The sequence below is a fragment of the Chlorella variabilis genome (genome assembly GCF_000147415.1).
Source record: "Chlorella variabilis unplaced genomic scaffold CHLNCscaffold_20, whole genome shotgun sequence".
Lineage (NCBI taxonomy): Eukaryota > Viridiplantae > Chlorophyta > Trebouxiophyceae > Chlorellales > Chlorellaceae > Chlorella > Chlorella variabilis.
In genome coordinates, this window is record NW_005435068.1 from 458,231 (window position 1) to 476,522 (window position 18,292).

Genomic DNA, 18,292 nt, shown 5'->3' on the forward strand with positions numbered 1-18,292 from the left:
ACTTGCAAGTTTACAGAGTTCTGCTGCCTAACAGTCAAGCAATTTGTACACCGAGTCAAAAACAAGTATCGTAAAAACAATGCCCAACTGTACTGTAAGCTACAGACTAAAGCTGGAACTTGCGGCGGCTCGTGTCCTGCTCGCCCGCCTTGTGCATCCACTCAAACTCGCCGCCCTTGCTGTTAAAGGTGCCCTTCTGCAGGCTCTGCAGCTTGAGAGTGAAGCGCGGCCCAATCTCCTGCAGAACCCAGTAAGCAGCCGTGGTGGTGATCAAAATCGTTGCCAGCACCCAACGCCACCCGGCCAACCCGAGCCTCAGCCATGTTGCGCCCACCTGCAACCGCGCCTTGACCGTGTTGACCTTCTCCTTCTTCCCCTTCTCCTTCTTCTGCCGCTCCTCAAATATGTAGCGGTGGTGGCGGAAGAAGATGAAGTCGCGCTGGTTGTGGAAGGTGACCACGCGACGCCCCCGGAATGTGGGGTCCTGGTGGAACAGGCTGGCAAACATGCGCCCCACGCGGTGCCCCAGCCGGGTGTCAAAGTTGTTGAGCACCAGCTCGGGGCGGTGACTCGTGGCGCGCGCGTGGCCCTGCAGCACAACCGGCCAGCAAGCACAGCAGCAGCGTGCTGTCAGCCAGCATCTGGCTGTACCACATGGCTCGGGACAACAGATACCACAATGCCACACCCGGCACAGCACGCATGTTGCCACATCAGGAGGCTTTAGGCACAGGCCGCCTGCTCCTGTGCAACACCAGCAGCCCACCTTGATGTCGTTCGACAGCACTAGGTTAGAGAGACGGAACTGCGCAGTGGGCCCATCAGGCAGGTGCACCAGCAGCAGGCCGTTGATCTGCTTGCGATCCTCATTGAACACCTGCAGGCAGGGCACGCAGGCAGGCAGGTAAGTTTAAGGGTGCACAGCAGAGGTGGGACAACACGAGCAAGGGAGGGCGGGCAAGACCCTGGGGACGCGCACGTCGCCACACCGCTCTAGTGCCCCTGCCACGTCTGCCGTCGCCTCCATTCCCTGAGCAGCAACTCGATGGGCTCACCATGAGGTCCGTAAAGTCGCGACTCTTGGCATACTCCACAATCTTTTTCAGTGGATAGCCCTGCCGCTTGTAGTATGTGGCACACGGCAGCACCTGCTCGCCGGGCAGCAGGGGTGGCTGCGGCTGAATGTGGTGACCCCGCGGACAGCTGCTGGCGCCATGGGCCGGGGCCTCACCAGCGTGCGGTGCAGCGTCCTGAGCAAGCCAGCAAGGCAGCGATTCTGCAGCAGCCCTCCCACCTCTAGTAGCTCAGATATGAAGCGGTACATCGCGCCAGTGACCTTGTAGCTGGTGGTGATGAGCACATTGGGCGGCCGCACTCGCTTGAAGTGCTCGGCAAACTCATCCTGGTCCTCGTCTGTGGTCAAGGGCAGCCGGGCAAAAACAAATGAGGGAGCTGGCCCAGAGCGATGCCAGCACGCACACACAGTGGTGGCAGCAGCACCAAAGAGTGCGCAGCGCATCCTGCAGCTGCTTGCCATCCAGCACGCGCATCGCTCTCGCACCTGCCGCCACCTCTGCGTCGTCTGGCTGCACCATGGTTTCATCCTTCTCCCGTGTGTTCTCTATTGTCTGCAGCATGCCAGCAGGCGGATGTAGTTGGCATCGCAATGCAGCTGCACGCTCATACCTGGGCTGCAGCGGGGCCTTCCGCTGCCCGCCGCCGCTACCGCCGCCGCCGACATGCATGCCGGGCCATGGCCCCACCTTTGGCACCGGCTTTGGCGGGGGCTCGATGCCCAGCTCCTCTGCCCGGGCAACCTCCTTTTCCCGCAGCGCCCGCTCCTTCTTCTTCAGCTTATTCTTCTCGTGCTTCAGCTTGGCATACTTGGCTCCTCTGACCTGCTTGTTCTTTATGTGGGACGTCTGCTGGCCTACGGTGGGAGCCTGGTTGCCGCTGGGGCCAGGCCCGTCGTCGTCTTCATCCCGCTGCCGCTTCTTGCCCAAACTCACCATTTTGTGCAGTGTCGAGGCAAGAGACAGCGATTCGGCTTGGTGCGTTTTGCCATTGCAGTACAAATGAAGGACAGGGCTAATCTCTTCGTGAAGTGCGTCAATCCCACAACCCCACCACATCACGGCACTTGCAATTGCTCGAGGACTTTGCCGGAGCAGCGTAAGCTCCGAAAGCCTGCTTGCCACAGCCGGTGCAGCCGAGTTTGGGTCACCCGCAGCTGCCAGAGCCTCGAAAGGCGATCGACAGCAGAATGCAGGCGGCCCTGCAGCATCCAGCAGTGCGGGCGGCGCCGCAGTCGCCAGCCCCACGCCCACCGCTGGGCGCGTTGGCAGCACCCCACCTCCGCCGCCAGCAGGCGCAGGCAGCACCGCAGCAGGGGCGCTGCCGGCGGCAGGTGCAAGTTGCAGCAGCCGCAGCAGCGCCAACGACGGCTCCTGGGCGGCACGCGGCATCCGCCGCCGACGGTGGGCACACCGCGCTGCTGCACAGCCTGGGCGAAGTGGGCGACGTGGCGCCCATGCACTTGCCCTGGCTCCTGCGCCTGGCCCACATCAAGTCCAAGATCACCGGCGGCGACTCCAACCTGGCGCTACAGGAGAGCGCCCGCGGGCTGTTGATGTGGAAGGTGCGCTGGGCTGGGCTAGATGCAGGCAGACCTGTCAGGGGGCCACGGACGTACTCCAAATCGGCCAGCGCATGGCAAGAGGCAACGAGTTTGCTGGCATGCTGCCGGCCAGCACCCTAGCGCAATGGAGCGCTCACACCTGCACATCTGTGCCATTGTCGCCATCCCCCCCGCTGCTGCAGGCGGCGCTGGAGCGGGGCCTTGTGCTGGACGACTTCACCATCCAGCAGCTGATTGACGAGAAGGACTCGTTTGTGGCGCGGCAGACAGGTGCGGTCTGCTTCAACGAGATTGCTGCCTGAAGAAGCCTGCAGTGGATTATATGCATTGTCGCTGTGTTGCGTTGGGCGATCTGTTGGGGTGCCAGCACTTTTGTTCTACCTGCTGACTGGCCTCCCTGGCCAACTTGCTGTGGCATGCTTGCTTGCCTGCCTGCAGTCGAGGCGCTGCGGTGGCCTGAGGAGCCGCTGCGTTTTGTGCTGGTCCGCAGCTTCTCCACACTTGGTGAGTGTTGCCGGCGGGCAGGATGCTTTGTTGGCGGACAAGGCCTAAACGAGACTGGCTTTGTTTTTGTTTTTTGTCCAACACTGTGCACCTGCAGCAGCTCGCGCAATTACTTTTGTGTGAGATTGCGGCCTGAAACCCTCTGTGCACACCCTGTTTGCCGCAGGCGTGGCGCGCTTTGCGCAAAAGTATCCCGCGGTGCTGGATGCGCTGCTGCGCAGCGTGCTGGAGCTGATTTGCAAGTACCAAAAGACAGGTATGCCGGCTGCTGGCAGAATGGAATAGTAGCTGTTCAAAGAATATAATAGAATAAAATAGCTGTTCAATAGGCTGCATGTGTATTGTCCAGCGCCTCTGCTGCACATGGCGCTTGTTGCATCAAGCTTTGCTGGTAGCATGCACACGTCTCGCCACTCCTATTGGCGACTGCTCTCAGTGATTGGCGAGGTGGATATGGTGGAGCGTGAGGTGGATGGCTCGGGCCAGGTGTACATGACGGCAGCAGAGCTGATGGCGGAGGAGGTGAAGCGGCGCGGAGGTGAGCGGCCGCTGCTGGTGCTCCTCAAGGTTGATGGAGATTGCGGGGCAGGCAAAGCTGCATCCATGCTCGAGAAGCAGGAATCGCTGCTCGCCTTCTCGCAGACACAGAGCCACTGGAGTCATGCACGCTCACAAGACTGTGCTGCGGTTGCCTGCAGAGATTGCCCGCAGTGCTAACCAGGCAGGCGGCATGCAGCCAGCAGCCACAGCATCACAATCCACCGACGAGGAGGAGGAGGATGTTGCAGAGGAGCGTGCCAGCTGGAGCTTTGAGCGTCAGACAGGTGCGGCTTGTGCTGATGGCGGCAAAGGCAATGCACCTAGCACTAGCAGGGCAAGGGTGTTGCATGTTGGTTGCACCCATTTGGACGACCTTGCTGGTGCCCCACTGTTTGCAGCCGAGATGCTTGTGGCAGGGGTCGTGGCACAGTGGCAGAAGCCAATCGACACGCTCAGCAAGGCGGGGCGCGCCTTTGATGTGAGTCGTGCCTCTGGCAGTTGGAGGTTGGCCTTGCCCTCAGCACTCCTGCTGCGCTACCATGCGCGCTCCTGCTCTTCCTTTCGATGGCATGCATGTCTCACTCGTGGCACGGGGGGCCTGGCCTGGCTGTGATTTGCAGGGCCTGGAGTCGCTGCTGGGCGGTGCTCGTGGCGGCGCCTTTGACCTGGGCGGCAACATCTGGAACCGCAAGGTGAGGTTACCGCCTGTGGGCACTGCGCTGCTGAGCCACTTGCTGCCGCCATTGCTGACAGTATGAGGGCAACAGGCAAGCGGCTGACTTCAAGGTGGCGGTCTTGCAGGGCTGGGCTGAGATGGACAAGATGAGGGAGAAGCTAGAGGACCTGAAGGAGCTGCGCGATCTTGTGCGCTCGCTGGGCAGGTGCGGAATGTGGATCTGCCGAGACAAACACACGGGGCTTTGAGGCCATCAAGGGCACTTGAGATGTGCAAACTGTCCCACCGGCCTAGGATGTGGCTGCCCGCCTCTTGACTTGCGCTTCCGTGCATTCCATTGGGGTGCAGGGGCGGCGGCTGGGGCCCGCTGCGTCGCGCTCCTGTGCAGCACTTGGAGATGAGCGGGCGGCCAGGCCTGCTGCGTACAACCCTCGAGGCCCAGGAGACGCGCGGCCTCACTCGCTCCGACGACATTTCCCGCCTCCTGCCCTCAGAGGTGCGTCTACACAACTCGCAGCCCATCCATGTGCCCAACTGGAGAGCACTGGGCAGCTAAGCTACGCTGACACCCTGTCCCTGCGTACCCAACACACACATACCGCCCTGCCACCTGCAGGCGGCACTGCTGGCGCGCGGGCGCGTGGTGCGCCAGGCCAAGCTGCTGTTCTACGCCAGGCTGGCGGAGAAGGGGCTGTCCACGTATGAGCGCGACGGCTGGAGTGAGTTCCCCACCCAGATCCACTCTGAACGCCGCGAGATCCGGCCCACCGCAGACCGCGGCCCCATCCTGCTCTGCGTGGACACCTCGGGTGGGTGACAGGATGACAGGAGCATGAGGCCTGTGAAGGGAGGAATTGGGAGAGTGCTGGACGGGGTGTAGTGTTGTGGCTGGCGGCTTGCAAGGTCCTTTTGCCAAAAACATGTTGTGTCACCCCTGGCCACGCCTTGCTCGCCCAACCATACACTTGTGCACCTGCCTGCCAGGCTCCATGCGAGGCGCGCGTGAGGTGGTGGCAAAGGCGCTGGCCCTGGAGTGCATGCGCGCCGCCAAGGCCCAGGAGCGCAACTGCTACGTGTTTGCGTTTGCGGGGCCGCAGGAGGTGGGTGTGCTGGCTGTCGGCCAACAAATCTCCACTTGCCTGACACGCATTGACCTGCGCGGACCTTGCGCGGACCTCATGCCCCCCACCACCGCAATGCGCGCAGGTGCGCGAGTTGGAGCTCAACATGGACCTGAAGAGCGTGAACAACCTGCTGGAGTTCCTGGAGAAGGTGTTCAACGGCGGGTCGGGTAAGTGCTGGTGGCCCGGTCGCTAAAGTAGTGACATCATGGGGTCTTGCTGCTGCTGCCGCTAGGCTTTGCGGCTGGCAACCTACTGTTGCTGGGCATGCACAGCATGTGCAGAATGTGTTCTGGAGGTGCGGGCCCCGCCTCCACCGCACATGTATGGCTATGCCCGTCCGCTGTCGCCTGCAGATTTCAACGCCCCCGTGCAGCGCTGCCTGGGCCGCCTGCACGACGCCAAGTGGGCGAACAGCGACATCCTGCTGGTGCGTTGGCTGCCTTGGTGGCACATGCGCAAAAACAAGGAGGAGGGCACGGGGGTGTGAGGCAGGCGTTGTGCCAGCAGAGAGAAGCAAATGCACACATGGGCAGGAGCTGAGACCACTGTCCTTCATCCTTCACGCACCTCCTCCATGCCTTTGCATGCCCCCGCCTGCATTCAGGTATCTGACGGCGAGCTGCGGCAGCCAGGCCCCGAGATCATGCGCAAGCTGGCGGGGGCCAAGGACAAGCTGTCGTGCGTGCCTTGCCCAGCTTTCTTCAGCTGTGTGCTGCTCCCTTGCTTGCTGGCCAGCTGACGGGCTAGCTGTTCTGTGTATGGAAACCCAACCAGCTGCCAGCGCTCGTTCAGTTCACACATCTCTGTGCTGCGTGCCCGCCCTCCCTGCAGGCTGCGCGTGCATGGCCTGATTGTGGGCAGCCCCGACAAGAAGCGTGCCGACCCTGCGGTGCTGCGGGGCCTGTGCAGCCACACGCTGCCCAACGGCAAGAACGAGGTGCGTCGTGTCCACTGCTACAGTTCCTGGTTTGGGCCCCTTTTGTCTTGCTCCCAGTTTCCTCGCTTTGGCTCGGCATCGCTGCCCCCATCAGAGCCTCCCTTGCTCACTGCAGGTGCTGGTACACGAGTTTGAGAGCTGGGCCGGTGTGCAGGCAGACCGCAGCATGCAGTTTGACTGGGACGATGCCATGGGCAATGCGGCGCGGCGCGAGGCGGGTCTGCGCCTGGAGAAGATGCGGCAGGTGCGCCACGCTGCTGCTGCTGCCCCGCGGCGCAGCTGCACTCATGCCCGGCCTCTGGTTGCTTGCTGTGCCTGGCACGGGCGCCTCACAGCCCTGCGTGCTGGTTGTGCTTGCGTGTGCAGGCGGAGATCAAGCGGCGGCGGCAGGAGCAGCGCGGCGAGAAGAAGGACGTCAAGGCTCTGCGCATGCCCTCAAAGGACGCGTCCTCTTTCGATTAGAGGGCGACCTAGTCTGGCAGCCATGCATGAGCAGACACACACAGGGCAGGCACAACGTCGACGCATGAACTGCCACCACACCAGACTTTTGCGAAAGTCGTTGACTTTTTTCTTTTGCCTTGTCTTTCCATAATCCTTGGTTCCCTGCGCTTCGCCGCCTGAGTTTAGTGCCCAGCCAGACTACCCTACACCCCCAAAAGCAAACTGCAAGAGAGAGAGAGCCGTGCCCGCACGGCTTCCTGCGGTGGCCGTTGCTGTCTGGAGCTCGTGAGCTGCACGCCGGCTAAGCAAGAGGAGGTCTGGCCGATCCAAGGGTCCTTTCTCGCCCAGTGCACCCATTGATAATCGTGCTCCTCCTTTCCCAGGCTGGCCTGGACGTGCCCACGTCCACAAGCGAACCTCGCCTTTGTTCACCGTGTCCAGCCACTCGTTGTGATCCCAAGCAGTGCGAAGGGCGGTGCAGCCATGAGCACGCGGCCCCAGCGCGATCGCAAAAAGTCCCAGCGCGCTCTTGAAGCGGAGCGGAATGAGTTGCTCCTGACCCCTGCGGGCAAGCAGCTGCCAGCTTACGACAGCGAGGAGGAGGAGAGCCCGGCGGTGCTCGCGCGGGCGTGCAGCGGCGGTGGTGAGGCTGCCCACGGCCAGCGCCGCAAGCGCACCGCGGTCGAGATTGAGCAGACTGTGGCCCTACTGGAGGATGTGGAGGCCGACAAGCACGCCATGATTGCCGCGGCGGCGGCAGCAGCGCCAATGGTGCTGCCCCACATCCTAGGCAACTCGCCGCAGCAGCTGGGGCTGATGGCAGGCGGGATGCCCTGGTTTGCGCCTGGCCAGGCCCTTCCCTATGCAGCTGCCTCCGGCTACCCAGTGCAACAGCCGGTGGCGGCTGCCGGCCCCAGCACAGGGCAGTTGCCCCGCACGGTGCCCATTCCGGCCCGCCGCCGCCGCGCCACTGCGGCCGCAGTCGAGCAGGAGGCGGCAGCAGTGGAAGAGGTGGAGCTGGCGGTGGACGAGACACTTTCGCAGCCGAAGAAGCGCAAGAGCAGCAAGACGAAGAAGATTGTGCTGTCGGAGGCTGTCGCCGAGGGCCTGTGGGTCATGGACCCCGCCCACCCGCTCATCTACCGCGCCCCCGCCAGCGCCCAGGGCAGCTCCAAGGTGGTGGCGCTGTCTCTGGATGGAACCATATGCGTCGACCTGTGAATGCAGGGCTGCGGGGGCTGGGTGCGCGGGGGGGGGGGGGCCGGCGGGTGGAGGCTGCTGGGTCGAGAGCTGGATGGGGGGAAACACAGCTAGGCTGGGCCTGCCCTGCCTTTAAGAATCCCGGCAGCCTGCTGCTTCCTAACTAGGCACCTCCCTGCCATGCTACGCCCTGCACGACAGCTCTTTGAGCCGCCTTCAGTGCCCTCCCTGTGCCTGCAGCTGGGGCCGACCCTACGCTGGCAACGCCACCGACTGGAAGGTGAGCAGCCACTGCCGCTGCATCTCCTTTGAGCCGCTGACAGCGTTCTCACCCCACGCCCCTGCGCAAAGGCACAACTTCCCTGCCCTTGCCCTGCCCCCCCTTGCCCTGCCCCGTGCCCTGCAGTACGCCTTCAGCGGTGTGCCAGCCCAGCTGGCCCACCTAGTGCGCCAGGGCAACGTCATCGCCATCCTGAACAACCAGGGCAATGTCAAGGGTGCCCTGCTGGGCAAGGTGGGCTGGGCAGGGGTTCCTCGGCTGGGTCCAGGCTGGCCCAACACGAGCGTGACATGCGGCTCTTCCCTGGCTGCCCCTACCTGGTCCTTGGCTCCCTGCCCCGCTTGCCCCCAGCCCACCTCTGCTCCCAGCCCGTCTTTAAATCCCCTCCCTTCTGCCCCATCCATGCCTGGATCTTGCAGGCCAGCATGAATGCGCGCGGCAAGGTGGATGCGATTCTGAGCGACCTGGAGCGCCACCATGGCGTAGACACCTCGGCCATCAAGGTGGGAAGGGGAAGGCAAGGGGGGAATGGTGTGGGGGAGGGACAGGTACTCGTGCATCCGCCTTGGGACAGGAAGCAGCGCCCGGTAACTGTACCTGCTCGCTCCGCAGGTGCTGCTGGCGCCGGAGCAAGGCGGGATGCGCAAGCCAGCGACCGGCATGTGGCAGTTCTTCGAGTCGAGCTGCAACGGGGGCGTCAAGATAGGTATGAGAGCTGCGGCTGCTGCAAGGCTTTCCACGGCCAGCGTTACAGGACATGCTGGGCTCGTGGCGGTCCATGCACCTGACAGTTCGAGCGCATGCCGTGAATCATATCGCCCCTGCCAGGGCAGTGCCTGGCTCTCTCCGTCTGACTTCCGATGCCGTCCTCTGGTCCCTGCACTCCTGCCCACCCGCCCGCAGACTTGTCCCAGAGCTTCTATGTCGGCAGCAGCCCAGACGACGTCGACTTTGCGGCGGCTGTGGGCCTCAAGCACGTGGATGCCCGCGCCTTCTTTGGTGGGTGTGCCCCCTCGCTCTGCCGTCAACAAGCGCATACCGGAGCAGGGGCAGTTGCATCGTGCCTGCTTGCTTTGCAATCGTCTTCTGACGTGCGCTCCTGGCGCTGGTGTGCAGACAGCTGAAGCTTCGAGCAGCCTGGCGCATCGTCCGCTACGAATCCCAACAAAGAAGTTCATAGTGCCCGCTTCCCTGCTGGCCCAGCTCCAGCATCCTGCATCTGTGTACACGCTCGACCTGAGGTGCACGAAATGAGGTGCACAAGGTATCTGATTGGTATCCCACTCAAACCAACTCTCTGGCAGCAGTGTTGCGCCACATGTGCATTTGTTTCAGTTGTTGTTTGGGGTCGAGGTAAAAGCAAAATTTGTCTCATGTAGTTGGCATGACTGTTAAGTGAAACTACAGTATGCATCTCTTGAGCGGAAGGAAGAAAGCATAGGGAATGAAAACACAAGTGAGTCGTTGCTGAACTACGGCGGCAGGCCGGCCAGGCGCAGGGTTGTGTTCATGAGGGCAGCCGCGGCGCTGCGCTGATTGCGCTGCAGCAGGCGGCGCAGGAAGTCCTCCTGCGCAGTGGTGCCCAGTTAGCACACAGCACAGCACACCGCGGCAAGGTCGGCGGAGCAGGCTGAGGCCAGCCGTCCACTAACAAGCACAGCAGCAGGGCTGCCTTGACCCACCTTTTGTTGCTGCTCCGCAGAATCCAGCTGGGGCAACAGTGCCAAAAATGCTGCCGACGCCTCGGCGGTGAGGCCGGCAGCAGCATCGGCAGGTACGTCTGCTGCCTCCATCAGCAGCCCGAACAAGTCCTGAGGCTGCTGCGCTGGCAGCGCTGGTGGCTCCACGCCAGGCTCCAGTCCGCTGCTCTCAGCTGGCCCGTCGCCTGCAGATGGCGCAGCTGCCGCCGTCGACCTTGCCATTGCCGCGCCCGGTACCAGGCCAGCAAGGCGAAGCGCGGTGCTCATCAGTGCCACCGCTGCCGTGAACTGCCGCTGCTGCTGCAGGCGGAGCAGCGAGGCCTCCTGCACAACGCAGGGAGCAGCTGGCATCTGGCAGCGGCCCAGACATGCGCATGGCTTTCTCTGGCTGAGGCGGTGCACAGCAACCACCTCACACAAACGCCTCACAGGCTAGCCACCAAAAATCAGGTGGCTGCACTCCTGGGGTTAACCTCACCTTGGCAGCCTGCTCTCCGGGTGCGCTCCGTTCCAGGAAAGCAAAGTAACTAGCTATCAGCTCCACCGTCATCCCGCAGGCAGCAGCAGCAGCATCCTGCTGTGCCGTCGCAAGCAGCAAGGAGAAAGCGTCCTGCTTGGAGCACTGCTTATCGCTCTCCGGTCCCGCTGCCTCCCGCTCCTGCTGCCGCCGCTGCTTCGCCAGCTCAGAGCGGACCGCATGCCAGCAGGGTGTGCACACATACTGCTCCCCTGTGCCGGGGTGCCTCCGCCAACCCTTGACACGTCCTGTGCCGCTGCTGTTGCTGCCGCACTGCAGGCACTCCACGCCCACAGGGCGCATCTCGCCCCGATGGTCCCGCATGTACTCCCTGCACCTGGTGCAGAGTGGGGCGCCCGTGGCTGGGTGCCTGCCCCAGTTCCGGAAGCTGTCTGTGCCACAATGGGAGCAGCAGGTTGCTGCTTCCTCCCCCTGCTGCCGCTGCTGCTGGGCTGGGTGTTGCTGACTTGCTGGAGCAAGCGCCAGCCCTTGGTCGCTGCCACCATGAACGAAGGCGCGACTGTGATATAATGTCGACCAGCAGCTGACGCACAAGCGTTTGCCCGAGGCTGGATGATATCTCCATGTTTTGCGCTTGGTAATGCTGCAGTTGGAGCATGCCGGAAAAGGGGATGCTGGCACCCGTGGCTCAGGTCGCTGCGGCAGTGGCGGTATCCGCTGCTGTTTCTGCGTCCCGGCACACTGCTCCCCGGGAGATGGGCGGGTGGCTGTTCCTGGCCCTGCACACAACAGGAATCAGTTGTTAGCTTGTGGGTGGAAGCGACAAGCAGGAAGGTCAACTGCACCGTGCATCATCCTACCTGCACGATTCCCAGCAGATGGCGTGTGCAGAGGTTTAGGCGGTGGGCTGGACTGGGCCAGCGTCTCTGCTGCTATGGCGCGGGCAGCCGCTGGAGGGGGCTTGCCTACACGCCGCCGCTTCATCAAGCGCTCCTCGTACCCATCAGTGCCGCCTGCGTCGTCCAGAGAACAGTCACGAGATGCAATTTAGTGGTCAAAGCATGTCATCCATTGACCACCCGCACGGTTGGACATGCCCAGCTGCAGCAAGGTGCACCAGATCCGCACGCCTCCCTACCTATGTCCTGCTGGAAAGCTACAGACGGCGACACGCCTCTGGCAGCAAGGTCCAGCTGCCGACCAGCGGCTGCCGCCACAAGAATCTCTGGAAGCGCCAGGTCTGCCGGTGCTGCGCCTGACGGCGGTGGCTGCTCTGGCGCTGAGCTACAAGTGTTTTGCAGCGCCGCACGATCCTCGCCTGCCTCTACCTCCAGCGCAGCGTTCGCATGCTGGTGCTGATGCGCCATGCTGGAAGGCACCGCTCGGCTGGTGCGCGTCCTTGGTGGTGGCGGGCGGCCTGGCGGCGACGCCGCGTGGGGGCGGAAACGGGATCAACCGAGCCTGGAGCGACTGCGCCACACTCTGGCGATGCCGCAGCGTGCTTGCTTGATGCGTGCTGCTCAAACGGCGGGGGAACTCCTGGCTGCGAGACCTACCCGTGATCGGGATGGGGTGGCAGAGGCAAGTTATTTCCTTGACCAACTAGCAATCGATATACATGCCTCGCATGTGTGAAGGCGACCGCATTGGAACCGGGCATGTTTTGGGGGAATTGCCCTTTGAAGATAGGGGGCGCCAGCTGGGGCAAGGGGCAAAACTTTGCTCTACAAGTAGTGCTGTGGCCAATCCAATGAGCATGCACATCTGAGATGTCTCAGATGGTAGTGGAGGTCAGAGGGTTGTGCCTCCCCACCGTCAAGAAATTAGCCTGTGCATGCACAGTGTGGGGTTGTATGGCGTATGCCTGCATCCACTGTCCAGTTGTGCGTCGTGCCTGATCAATGCAGGACTGCAACAGGGGCGCGGCAGTGGAGGGCCACATACGATGCCACGCTGCCGAGCATGAACTGAAGCATCCCCCCGTGCATGTGGCTGCCGAGAACCACCTGCGGGCATGGCGCAGCAGGGGCCGGCAGGTCAGTAAGCAACACTGCGCTTCCGAGCAGAGTTAGGCAACAGCAGCAGCAGGGCAAAGAGCTGGGATGCCTGCTCAGCCCGCCCCATCAGCATCCCAGGCCGCTCGCTCACCGCCGCCGCCTGCAGCTCGTCGGCCTTGCTGCAGATGGACTCCCCCACCCCGGACACGCTCTCGTCGGTCGGCTCCACAATGATGTCCACTTGAAAGGGCACCCCCGCCGCCTGCTACGTAGCAGCAGCAGCCCAGGCTTGAATTGCAGAGCAGCATGGCGTACGTTGAAGCTAGAAGCTAGAGATGAACACAGCAGGGCACAGGCAGCAACACTCAACGCGGGGCATCTGTGGTGCCCCCCCCCCCCAACCCCTTTCCTGCCCCACCACAACCCCAGGCGGGGGCTGACCCCCACCTGTAGCTTGGGCTCGAAGCGATGTTTCACATATCTCTGCGTGGCGGACTTGAAGGCATCGGTCAGGGGCTCTGGTGTATTGTAAAACACGAGGTTATCCAGCTGGCCGCCTAGTGCTGCACGGTATGGCAGCGTGGGGATAATGCGCAGCATGTGGAAGGTGTCCCCAGGGCGGTACAGGTTGCTCAGCGCAAAGCTGCACGCCTTCTCCGACTCGTCTGTGGGGCAGGTGGAATGGAGCATGGGTGAGACCGATGTCACGGGCCGGTGCCAAGATGGACACACTCATGCGCAGGGTATCCACCCGAAGTGAATCGCGGTGCAAATGCCACAGACGGACACCCAACATGCGCCCCATGCACAGGCACCTGAGTCATCTACTGCCAGCACAATGTTGCGTCCACTCGGCTGGTGCGCCTCAGTGGCAAGTGCCGCTGCCCCATGCTGCGGCTCAGCACTGCCCCCCAGAGCTGTTGCGGTGGCCGACGCCAGCCGGCCCAGAATGCCCGGCTGGGTTGGGCCTTTGCGCTTGGGCGCATGCAGCACCAGCACGGGGCGATGGCTGTGCGCCACGCAGTGCGCTGCCACACTGCCGAGCAGGAACTCAGACAGCCCGCTCTTGGCCTGTGATGCGATCACAAGGACCGCTGCCTGAGAGGAGCAGACACAGGCGAGAGTACTTGAGAGGACAGGCGGGGCAGCAAACAGTAGGTGCACACAACAAGCAGCTGCCTGCACCATGCAGGTCGGAGACCGTGAGCAAGTCGGCCGTACCAAGAATAAGCGAGCATGGCAGGACAGGCAGCAAGCTGCCAGCCGGCCTTGTCAACCATCCAGCGACCTATAATCGGGATGGTCAGTGCTCAACCCACCTGAAGGTCTTCTGCTTTGCGGCACATCGCAGCGGCAATCCTGCCCTTGTCGCCGCTGCCCATGGGATCCTCCCTCATAATGTCCACCACGTGCGCCACCTGCTTGCCACATGAGACTGGTTTCAAAGGTAACAGCACCACCCCAGCCCAGCTGCGCAAGCAGCCCCGTCCGTGAATGGGTCACAGGCCTGGCGGCCTCGCCTGCTGCTGCTGGAAGGCGTCGGCGCAGGTGCGCTCCAGGGCTCGCTGTTCTGCCAGCAGATACTGCTCCTCGCCCGCCAGCAGGTGGTCGACATCCACCATGGCAAGCCGGCCATCTGCGGTCCCAGGGGCCATGGCATGATGATGGGGGAGTGCCAGCAAGCCCTGGCAGCAACCAGTCGCCGCAGCGCGCGGCTCTGATCGGGGTCTCCCCCTCTATCCAGCTGCTACCATACCTGGTACAGCATACATGCCACCTGCCAATGGCAGGTACGGGATGCAGTGGGCCACTGTGATGACATCGCCTGCATCCAGATCCAAGGGAAGGGAATGGTTGGTGGCATCGGGCTCTGTGCAGCCAAACCGAGCAAGCCAGCATGACTGCGCAGGCAGCAGGTGGGCAACTACGTGCCTGGTCTGTACAGCTCCTGAACTGTCCACTGCAGGGCATACTTGGAATCCTGCAGGGCGGTCCAGGGGGGACGGCATGGATGCCATTAAAGGGAACAAACAGCATTACATGCCGTGAAGTCGCCTAGCCCAGCGTTACATTCTGTGAAGTCGCCTGCCGTGAAGTCGCCTGGGCCAGTCGTCTGGGTCCAGGTCGCACCTCTGAGTTGTCGGCTGCCACTAGGATGTTGCGACCACTGAGGGCAGGAGTGCCAGCATTCAGCGGCTCTCCGCTGCTGGCTATTGAGGCCGTGCGGGATGGGGAGCGCAGCTGGCGGCGCGGCCCGGCGGCGCCCGGCACGGACGGTGACGGTGGCTGGCGGCGCCGCTCTAAACGTCGCGGCTGGCATCTCGGCGGCCGCGCGGTTTGTTTCTGCGACCTCAGCTGCTCCTCAGGTCTGCTCCCTCCAAGGGTGTAACATGTCGGCGCCATTTTGGCCGCAACCGAAGTTGCAAGTAAGGCAGCGACGGAGGGCTATATGCAATCAGCGAGCCTAAGCTGTAGATCGAAGGTCGCTGCTGCAAAGCCGGCAGAATTCGGAATAATAACATGAATGGGATCCCATGGGAGTTTGGCCAGGTGGATGCACCCGTGGCAACCACCCCTTTCTCCCAGGGCTCCCCCCTCCACTGTACTTGCATTGCATGGAACGCAGACAACTGCCAGCACATCTGGTTGAGCCTGGCCAGGGCCTGCGCTGCGCACGTCTCCTGCAGTCCTCAGTGCTGGTTGTATCGCGAGCAAGCAAACCCCAGACCCCTCCAGGGCTGTTGGCAGAGCCTCAGGTAACACTACACCCCCCCCGATCCCTTCATGGTGGTGCAGCCACCGGGGCAGCAGAGTGAACTTGTAAACAACTGGCCGCCGCTTGCTGCAGAGCCTGCCCTGAAGACCGCAGCCATGAGCACCGACCCAGCAACAGCCGTGGGTGGGCAGGCTGTTGGCAGCCCTGCTGCCGCCTCGCAGCCACCGCCCGTCTCCCTGGACACACGGTTCCCTGTCGGCCAGCTCATGGGTGCGGTAGATGCCATTGAGGAGCACCATCAGCACGAGGTGGAGGAGCACCGTCGGCAGCAGCAGGCGGAAGCAGAGGCAGGTAGCGGGGGCGGCAGCACGTCCGCCGATGCGGCTGCGGCGGAGGCTGCAGGGCAGGGCGAGGCGGCGCCAGATGGGGAGGGCAAGCCACTTGGTTACCCCGGGACGTTCTTTTTGGAGAAGCCGCTGACGGGCGAGGAGGCGCAGACGCTGACCCGCATGTGGCCGCCCCCCACGGGGGCGCCAGGCTATCCTGGCTATCCCCCCAGCAACGCCCCAGGCTACCCCCCGGCCAGCGCCCCTGGCTACCCTCCGACCGGTGCGCCGAGCTATGCCCCTGCCAACGCACCTGGCTACCCGCCAGCCAGTGCGCCAGGCTACCCCGCACCTGCAGCGCCCAGCGGCAGCAGCGGTGCATATCCACAAGTGCACCACCAGCCCCCTGGCGCCCCGCCGGCGGGTGCGCCGCCCTCCGCGCCGCCCATGTCGGCCGCCAACCCCTACCCCAGCCTGCAGCCGGCGCCGATGCAGCTGCCGGGACAGCCACAGTGAGCGGGGGCTGCGGAGGAATGCGGCATGCTTGCTGGCCATGATGCTTTGGGCTGGCCACGCAAATCGGCCAGCTGCGCAGCAGCCAGCACCTGACCTGTTGCTCGCTGACGCCCCGCAGGTACCCCGCAGCAGCGCCTTCCCAGGTGCCCGCCGGCATGCCGCCGGCCGGCGGCTCAGGCAGGAAGAAAGCTTTCATTTGCGGCATCAACTACTTGTGAGCGCCTGGTGTTCCCGTGACCTTCCCAGGGGCATTTGTGGCCATACCCACCTGCCCTCCTTGCCCAAAGTGCGGTTCTGTTTCCTTTCGTGCCCCATGTGCCGGCCCTCGCACTGCCGCCGCTCCCTCTGACTGCAGTGGAACCAGCGCGAAGCTCAACGGTTGTATCAACGACGCAAAGTGCATGGAGTACCTGCTCAAGTCCAAGTAAGTTGTTGCTCCTCGCCCCGCCGCATGACCTGCTCTTGCCGCTGGTCTTGCTTGCAACTGCTGTGCTCAAGCCGGCCGGGGCCCACACTGCTGCTAGTAGTACTACTCAGCGCCAACCACCGCCGCCTCCTGCCCATGCACCATGCAGATTTGGGTTCAAGCAGGAGAACATCCTGATGATGACTGATGACTGCCCCGACCCAATGCGCCGCCCCACGCGCGCCAACATGTTCCAGGTTGGTCGGCAGCGAGGATGGCACACCTGCCCACCGTTTGTATGCCCGCCGCTCGCCGGCTGCCGTCGCCTGTTACGCCTGTCCCGTGCAGTCAGCGCGGGTCCTGTCAACACATTCCCACCGCTCCCCGACCCTGCAGGGCTTCCGGTGGCTCACCATGGACATGCGGCCCGGTGACTCGCTGGTCTTCCACTACAGCGGTGAGCACAGCAGAGCTGCTGCCTGTGCATGTTGCCTGTTGGCCGTGGTTGGCGGGCTGCCGACAGGGCCCGCCTTGCCACCAAGCCAGGGTTTCGGCCTTCAGACACAATGTCGCTGCTGCACACCCACCCCAGTCCCGTGTTGGCCCATGCAGGGCACGGCAGCCAAACGCGGGACTACAGCGGGGAGGAGACGGATGGCATGAATGAGACGCTGTGCCCGATGGACTTCCGCCAGGCAGGCGAGATTGTGGACGACGAGCTCAACCGCTGCCTCATCAACCCGCTGCCCACGGTGGGTGGGGCCAGAGGGGACGCAGCTTGGCAGCAAAGCGCTGGGGCAGGGGCACAGCTTGGACTGCAGCTTAGAGCTGCCATCAGCGGCATCGAGGCGAGCATGGTGCACGCAGCATGGCTGGACGAACCGCGAAACGGCCTGCGTGGCTGCACCTGCAGGGCGTCAAGCTGCACTGCATCATCGATGCCTGCCACAGCGGCAGCGTGATGGACCTGCCCTTCCAGGCGCATGTGCGAGGCGGTTATGCGCAGTGGGAGGCATCCTACCACTTCACCAGGGCGCACAAGGTACACAGGGTGGTGGTGGCGCAGCTGGCAGCGTGAAGGGAGGATGGGACTCCTGTCTGCGCCCCTGGCCAAGCATTCACGCGCCTGCCTGGTTGCACAAGCTGCGCAGGGCACAGCCGGCGGCTTTGCGGTGCAGTTTGGGGCATCCAAAGACTCGCAGACGGCGGCAGACACCAAGGCACTGTCAGGTGCGCCGCCAAGGCCCCGCTGGCATGTGCATTGTTTGCTATCTGTGTTTCTGTAGTGCACCTCACGGTGGCATGCGGCCATCATCCAATTTCTGCCCCGGCAGCCTTTGACCTCGCTTTAGCGTTCGTTTGCCTGGTTGCTCTGCCGCAGGCGTCACATCCACTGGGGCTGCCACATACTGCTTCATCCAGGCCATCGAACGGCGCGGCACCAAGCTGACGTGAGCTTCACTGCACCATTTTGTTGTTCCATTGCCTAGAGGCATTCGCATGCCAGGCAGGGTCTGGTAACGTGGTCGGACGCAATGCGTGGGTGATGAGGTCCTTTGCACATATGGTTTGCAGGTATGGAGAGCTGCTGCTGGGGATGCACCACACGCTGCAGGCGACAAGTGAGCCATCGGCGTGTGTGTGTGTGTCGTTGCATTGCTTGCACCGGACCAGTAGGTCTGCCTTGACCATGCTATGCGTGTCGGCCCCTTTTAAAGTCCTGCTGCCTGTGCTGCAGTGGGCTCTGCTTCGCAAGCGCCCCAGCAATCCAGCGGTCTCATGGGCATGCTGCTCGGCGGAATGAGCGGGG

General features: G+C 63.2%; 5 protein-coding genes across 5 annotated transcripts; 3 read left to right on the forward strand and 2 right to left on the reverse strand.

The window, feature by feature from the left end:
• Nucleotides 1-106: 106 nt before the first annotated feature.
• Nucleotides 107-2,012, reverse strand: CHLNCDRAFT_26344 (hypothetical protein; the record flags this gene model as incomplete). Its single annotated transcript, XM_005844916.1, has 7 exons — nt 107-238; nt 335-589; nt 767-877; nt 1,056-1,148; nt 1,295-1,413; nt 1,562-1,628; nt 1,764-2,012. 7 exons carry the CDS (start codon nt 2,010-2,012, stop codon nt 107-109), a joined length of 1,026 nt encoding a protein of 341 aa, XP_005844978.1.
• Nucleotides 2,013-2,263: 251 nt separating this feature from the next.
• CHLNCDRAFT_138376 (hypothetical protein) lies at nt 2,264-6,881 on the forward strand (the record flags this gene model as incomplete). Its single annotated transcript, XM_005844805.1, has 18 exons — nt 2,264-2,638; nt 2,821-2,908; nt 3,077-3,142; nt 3,309-3,398; nt 3,579-3,680; nt 3,841-3,966; nt 4,081-4,160; nt 4,303-4,374; nt 4,436-4,563; nt 4,707-4,854; nt 4,975-5,167; nt 5,343-5,458; nt 5,565-5,649; nt 5,836-5,909; nt 6,087-6,160; nt 6,314-6,419; nt 6,535-6,663; nt 6,786-6,881. 18 exons carry the CDS (start codon nt 2,264-2,266, stop codon nt 6,879-6,881), a joined length of 2,148 nt encoding a protein of 715 aa, XP_005844867.1.
• A 465-nt stretch (nt 6,882-7,346) lies between these two features.
• On the forward strand, nt 7,347-9,523 carry CHLNCDRAFT_138377 (hypothetical protein; the record flags this gene model as incomplete). The annotated part of the gene is made up of 7 exons (XM_005844806.1): nt 7,347-8,080; nt 8,304-8,343; nt 8,470-8,577; nt 8,763-8,846; nt 8,956-9,049; nt 9,247-9,346; nt 9,460-9,523. 7 exons carry the CDS (start codon nt 7,347-7,349, stop codon nt 9,521-9,523), a joined length of 1,224 nt encoding a protein of 407 aa, XP_005844868.1.
• Nucleotides 9,524-12,232: 2,709 nt separating this feature from the next.
• On the reverse strand, nt 12,233-14,921 carry CHLNCDRAFT_58746 (hypothetical protein; the record flags this gene model as incomplete). Its single annotated transcript, XM_005844917.1, has 9 exons — nt 12,233-12,527; nt 12,670-12,780; nt 12,966-13,183; nt 13,334-13,616; nt 13,838-13,936; nt 14,039-14,154; nt 14,275-14,343; nt 14,451-14,499; nt 14,649-14,921. The coding sequence occupies 9 exons, from the start codon at nt 14,919-14,921 to the stop codon at nt 12,420-12,422; spliced, it is 1,326 nt and encodes a 441-aa protein (XP_005844979.1). The 3' UTR covers nt 12,233-12,419.
• Nucleotides 14,922-16,252: 1,331 nt separating this feature from the next.
• Nucleotides 16,253-17,699, forward strand: CHLNCDRAFT_11130 (hypothetical protein; the record flags this gene model as incomplete). The annotated part of the gene is made up of 7 exons (XM_005844807.1): nt 16,253-16,290; nt 16,432-16,500; nt 16,652-16,739; nt 16,879-16,939; nt 17,095-17,234; nt 17,396-17,524; nt 17,634-17,699. Coding segments are annotated over 7 exons (591 nt in total), but the record flags the coding sequence as incomplete, so codon positions are not given.
• Nucleotides 17,700-18,292: the final 593 nt, after the last annotated feature.